General features: G+C 43.0%; 1 protein-coding gene across 1 annotated transcript in view; it reads right to left on the bottom strand.

The window, feature by feature from the left end:
- Positions 1-5,716, bottom strand: part of LOC102202614 (phosphodiesterase 1A, calmodulin-dependent) — a 54,731-nt gene extending 49,015 nt beyond the window's left edge. Inside the window, exon 1 of the mRNA XM_013913934.1 lies at positions 4,469-5,716. Coding sequence (XP_013769388.1) covers positions 4,469-5,202 — 734 coding nt within the window. The 5' untranslated portion in view covers positions 5,203-5,716. The remainder of the gene's footprint in view (positions 1-4,468) is intronic.
- Positions 5,717-5,958: the final 242 nt, after the last annotated feature.

Here is a 5,958-nt window from a genome sequence, read left to right as displayed (position 1 = left end):
TCAACAAAGTAACTGTATTCTGAATACCACCTTTTTAAACGGTAACTGTAACGGAATACAGTTACTCATATTTTGTATTTTAAATACGTAACGGCGGTACATGTATTCCGTTACTCCCCAACACTGTATATATTTTCCTTTTTTGTTGTTAAATGTTTTTTGTCTAATCTAATTTGCGAACAGAATGGAAAAGTCAGAAAGAAACAGACCTAAGTGTAAAATGTTCTTGTTTTTTACCTTGTGTTCCTTACAATTTCAAAATTGTTAGATTACTATTTATTAAACTGAAGATGTCAAACAGTGTCTGTTAATGTGAGGTTTTGTGATTTAATAATGATTCAAATGTCATCTGTGCAATATTTCACCACTGTATATGTGTAAAATGTGTATATATTCTGTTTCCTTCTTTATATAATCTCTTGATAATAATCTCTATTGTTACTGTTCTATATATTTATTCTGTTGAATAGATGTAGCAAATTCCTTGGCACCACGTTATCTTATCTTATCTTTTAAATGCTCACTTGTAGCATGTTCGTAAATGATTCAACTTTTGATCAAAGCACCACTGCTCAGTCACAATCCACACTGTTACTGCCAGAGGCTAAAGACAGAAGAGTCACCAGCATTGCTCAGGGGGGCAGGACGCTGCTGATGGAACAGACAGTCCATCTCCCTGGTCGATGTGCTATTTATTTGCTGAAATTATTTAATAAACTACATTTTCCAGACATACATAGGTATTTGCACGCAGTGAAGTTAAGACAACCAATGCAGGAAATATTGGAAGTCTGGTTGTTCTTGATTGCATCACTGCTTGGATGTTTTTGTGGATACTTGGATCATAAGTTAGCTAGCTTTTCCTAACAAATCCCTATTTTAATTTCCAAACCTCTTTGACAAATATCAGAAAGCCTCTGGAAAAAAACAAACTGACATTTTCAGTTTTAGTAATTCTTAGAAGGAATGACCATGGCTGTGCTTCAGGAAGTATAGCTGGTCATCTACTAATCAGTTCAATCCCTGACTGCTCCAGTCTGCAAGTCAAAGTGCACTTGGGCAAGATACTGAACCCTGAGTTGCATCCGCTGTGTTCACTGGGGTTGAATGTGTGTGAATGTTAGATAGAAAGCACTTAGACATAGAAAAAAGTGATTTTGTGTGTGACTGGGTGAGAGAGACATGCTGTATAAAGTGCTTTGAGTGCTCAGGTACTATATAAGAACATTTCCATTTACCATTTAGACTAAAGGAAGATCTGAAACTGAAACGATTTAGAATTTTAACTAGCTTAAGGTGGAAAAAGTGACCTGGTTGAAAAAGATCTGACTTCCTGTCATGGGCATGCCATGTAACCAAGACAAAGGGACAAACCACTTCAATCAGACATACAGACTTGTCACAACAGGGAGATGTAAAGGTATGCTTTAATACAACGGGTCCATCAATTCTTTTCCTACTGTGACAAGTCAGCATCTCTGCTGGGAAACGGATTTGTTGACTAAAACATCAGTGTATGCTTTAGAGTACCACACTGACCTTATACATGACCAGTTTAAACAAAAAAAAAACAGAGCTATCATTTCCTCATTCCTCCTTATTTCTTATTTATTCCTCCTTGGGGACCTACGTTATTGGAATGAAACCTCACAGAGGATAGCACAACGCACCTGGGGGTTTTTTTTCCACTTGTAGCCATGCCATGCCATTCTGGAGATACAGCAGCTTTTAAAACATATGCATTAGTACTCTTTTTAGTCTATACTATTACTTTAAATGTGTAAAAAGTTCTTAGATTTAAGTGGACCAAACCAGACGAAGATCTATAACTAAACTGAACACAGCACTGTCTAGATATTTTGTATGTGACAAATGTTTCTGGTGAAACTGCAGTCGAAGACTGAACGTGTGAGCTGCGAGTCACTGAAAAAATCAAGAAGAACACTTGTCTTAGACACATTTATGTGCTGCTTTCTTCCTTTAAAGATGGCAGGCAAACAAACACAAAAGACTGGGAAGGTTATGTAAAAAAAAACACCCAAACTAATTCTTGACGGAGCATGTCACAACTAAACTGCGAAGAATTTGACGACTTCTTTTGTAATCTGCCGTCAATAAATCATTAAGTTTCTGAAGCTTGAGGAGTTTCTGTGTGGGAGTTACAAAATTGGAAAGTAATGCTGAATGGATGTGAATACTTTTGATTTTTTGGCCATCTATTCAACTAAAAAAACATTTTGGATGAATTAAGCAGAAAATTATGTCCTTCTGTGTTTTTGGAAAAGGTAGGAGCAGCATACTTCAGGCTGAAGAGGAGCAGGATTATCCAGAGCATGCATCAGAGCCTGATCTGACGGTACGATTATGCATCAGTGGTAACAGTCACGGATATTTGGATGTCTGTGAAGGCACCGTGAATGCTGATCAAGACACGTTCAAGGTAAAAAGAAAGTAAACACATATCAAGAAAACAATAAAAATAATCTGGTCTCCAGCAGATCTTAAAATTAGGCAAATAAAACCCCAGATGAGCTACAAAACATGACAGTAGTTTGCTGGTCTGGAGCATCGGGGCAGAACACAGCATATCAGCATAAACAGCTCATACCACTGGTCAAGCAAGGTGGTGGTGGTGGTGCAGCTACAGGACCTGAGCACCTTACAGTTACTGAGTCAGTTACTCTATAAACTCCTCTGTTTACCAAAGTATTCTAGAGTCAAATGTGAAGTCCTCGGTCCAACAGCTAAGACTTGTCCTACACTGGATCATGCTGCGTGACAATCATCCCATGCACAGCAGCAAATGTACAATAAAATGACTGAAAACGAAAAGCATCAAAGTGTTGCAAAGACTCGGTCAAAGTCCAGAACTCAGCCTGATTGAAATCATGCAGCTGAAGCGTTGAGCTTTGATTATACTTTCCGCATCCGTGAGCCTACAAGGGTCCGTTCAGGTCAGAGTGACGGAAATTCCATCATCAGATAATCAGTTTGAAGGTCTGTGCCGATGTCTGAATGCCTGCCACTGTTTTTGAGACCATGTGTACCCATCCACATAGACTTTACAATACAGTGCGACAACTGCACATGGGCCTGTGGAGGCAGACTTCAAAAAAAGTATAACAGCAATGGCTACTCAGCCACCGTCTGCAGAAGGGTTATAATCAAAACTGTGCCGGCAAACTTCAGTGAACTGAAAGAGTATGGTAAAGAAGAGTAATTCTAAAAGCTACTGAATTTTGGCTTTTGTTAAAACAGCAGCGACACTGTGTGACATGTTTTGTGCTGCTGTTCATTTGAGCTTGAATTTACCTCATTTTAACATCTAGTAAGAAGTAGAAAATTTATCTTATGTTGTAATACATAAAAACAGACTGACAGATAACTGCCAACTCTTATGTTCATACCAAGGGGTGCAATTTACAGTCACCAGTTAGCCTAACATGCTTGTCTATATACTCTAGGAGGAAAAGCCACACAGGGAGAACATACAAACTCATCACAGCTCAACAGGAGGCTCAAACCAGCAGTTGTGAGTTGCAGTTCTTGCCATAGCAAAGATTTGTTTAAACACATAGCTTTTTTTATATATTACAATAATAAAAATGTTTATTGTGTGTTATATGGACGATTTACACATCTAAAACAAAAGTGTACATATTTCAATTTGGCGACTTTAAACAGCAGTCACTTAAAATCCTTACTTGGACTACTAGGATTCATTGCTTCATGCCTACAGGGCATTCACTGGTTTGAAATGCTCAGTTTAGGAGCATTTCAAAGTGTGTTGTCAGATTTGTCAAAGAAAGGATCCGCAAGTGATGATGAGCGTAGTGTGATGAATGAGGCTGTAATTCACAGACTGAAGCATCAACAGGACATTCAAACATTTTGTGTTCGCATGCCCTGCCTTCATCTCTGTCTCTGTTTTCGTCCATCTCCCTGCTGATGTGTCTTTCTTTGCTGAGAGTTTGCTGCATCGCAACGCTCAGTTGTTACCATGGCAACAATGGAGAATTTAAAAAAACACACTGGGCTCTTTTTTTGTTGTTGTTGTTGCTGCTTTTGATTTGTTTTTTGTGTGTGATCGCCTCAAATTCAAACAGATGTGGCGAGGCTGTTCCGCTGCAGCGTAGGAGTCAGCTGCTAAGAAAGAATCTGACAGACAGACGAGAAGCTGTGACTTCATCAAACACACACACACACGCTCTCTCTCCCGTGTTAAGTGATGTTGCACGCCCACCGTTGCCCGCTCATTTTCTGTCATTTGTCTTCCCCTCCATCGTCGGTCCGTGCCAGCATCACCAAGGCAACCGGTCAACCGCACCGATGCCGTCCCCGAGGCTGTCAGTCTTACAGCAGCTCACGGATCCTCACAGCGTGATCACCAATTATCGATAGTGCTATTGCATCAACACACTGACATTACATCATCAGCCAGCTGACTGCGTGATCTGTGTTTACTCACATTCCTCTGAGCCGGATCAGGACCTGGTTGTTGTGATTCTGCTCCAGAGCGTCCCCAAAGTCCTGCACCTCCTCAGACTGCTGTTGCTCCTTCTGCTCTTCCTCAGTCCGTGACATCTCCTCACGCTGCACCTCCTCCTGCTCCTCCTCCTCCTCCTCCTCCTGCTCTCGAGGTTGCTGCTGTTGCTGCAGCTCCTCAGTCTGCTTTACCTCCTCCTCCTTTTGTTGTAACACCTCACTTTGCTGCACCTCCTTTTCTTGTTGCATCTCCTCAGTCTCTTCCTCCTCCTCCTTTTCAAGGTGCTGTAGCTCACTTTCCTGCACCTCTTTGATCTCTACCTCCTCCTCCTCCTTCTCTTCTTCCTGTACCTGCTCCTCTTGATGGCCCTGTTCCCCTTCTGGCTTTAGCATCTGCTCAGACAGCCCGTCCTCCTGCTGCTTCAGAACCTCCTCCACCTTCTCTTGTATTTCCCACTCATGCGCTGCAACCTCCTCTTGTTCTAGCTCTTCCTCCTGCCCATACACATCTTCAGTATCTCCATCCTGTTGCTGCACTTTCTCTTCCTCCAGGTCTTCCTCCAGCGGATGGACCTCCTCCTGCTCCTTCTCTCCCTCTCCCTCCTGGTCCTTCACTTCATCTTCCATCTCATGTTCTCCCTCCTGTTGCTGCAACTCCTGCTCCTCAGCCTCCAGCAACTTCTCAGGCAGCTGCGCCTCCTCCGCGTCCTCGTTCATCTCGGTTTGTGGCAGAGCTCACCGAGCAGAGTTCAGTCTCTGTGAAGTGTCCGGACGTCTCTCAGTCCGACAGAGTCGTGAAAACATCAACACTGATCGGAGCCTTCAGTTCAGCGAAACTTCATCCAACTTTCTGTGGTGTCACCTGATGAGCCCGGCCAGTCCAAAGCGCTGATTTCGGACTGATTGGTAAGGGAAGTGGAGGGGTTAAAGGTCACGAGAATTTGGAAGGAGACAAAACAGGGAGCATAAAAACAGCAAAACACGTCTCACAGAGATCTCGGAGCGCAGTGCCAGCTCTGTGCGCCGACACTGCAGTGACAAAATGATCCCACTGAATGTCCCAGAGCATCGCCGTAGCAACGCAAGGAGGAAGCCGACCAGCAATAAAGATGGGATAGAGTAAGGGAGAGAGAGAGAGAGAGAGGAGTGATGGAGGAGTACAAAAGAGAAGCAGAGAACATTGCAGTGCGTTTCCGTGGTAACCCAACAACGGTTGCCAAGAGTGATGGAATTCTGCAGCCGACAGACTGCCCTCCTCCTCCTCCTCCTTCTCCTCCACCTCACCCCCTCCCAAATTCAAATGCACATAACTTTACGCTCTATTCAGATACAAACAGCAAAGAGGCACATTAATCTGTCCTCCCCTCACTCACCCGCAGTGCCTGCCAGAAAGACTGTACAGTGAGATGTGTGTGTGTGTGTGTGTGTGTGTGTGTGTGTGTGTGTGTGTGTGTGTGTGTGTGTGTGTGTGTG

This window comes from Pundamilia nyererei, unplaced genomic scaffold (genome assembly GCF_000239375.1).
Source record: "Pundamilia nyererei isolate P.nyererei 1_Seehausen unplaced genomic scaffold, PunNye1.0 scaffold00160, whole genome shotgun sequence".
Taxonomy (NCBI): Eukaryota; Metazoa; Chordata; class Actinopteri; order Cichliformes; family Cichlidae; genus Pundamilia; species Pundamilia nyererei.
Note: the sequence above shows the minus strand (reverse complement) of the source record. Positions and strands in the feature narration are given on the sequence as shown.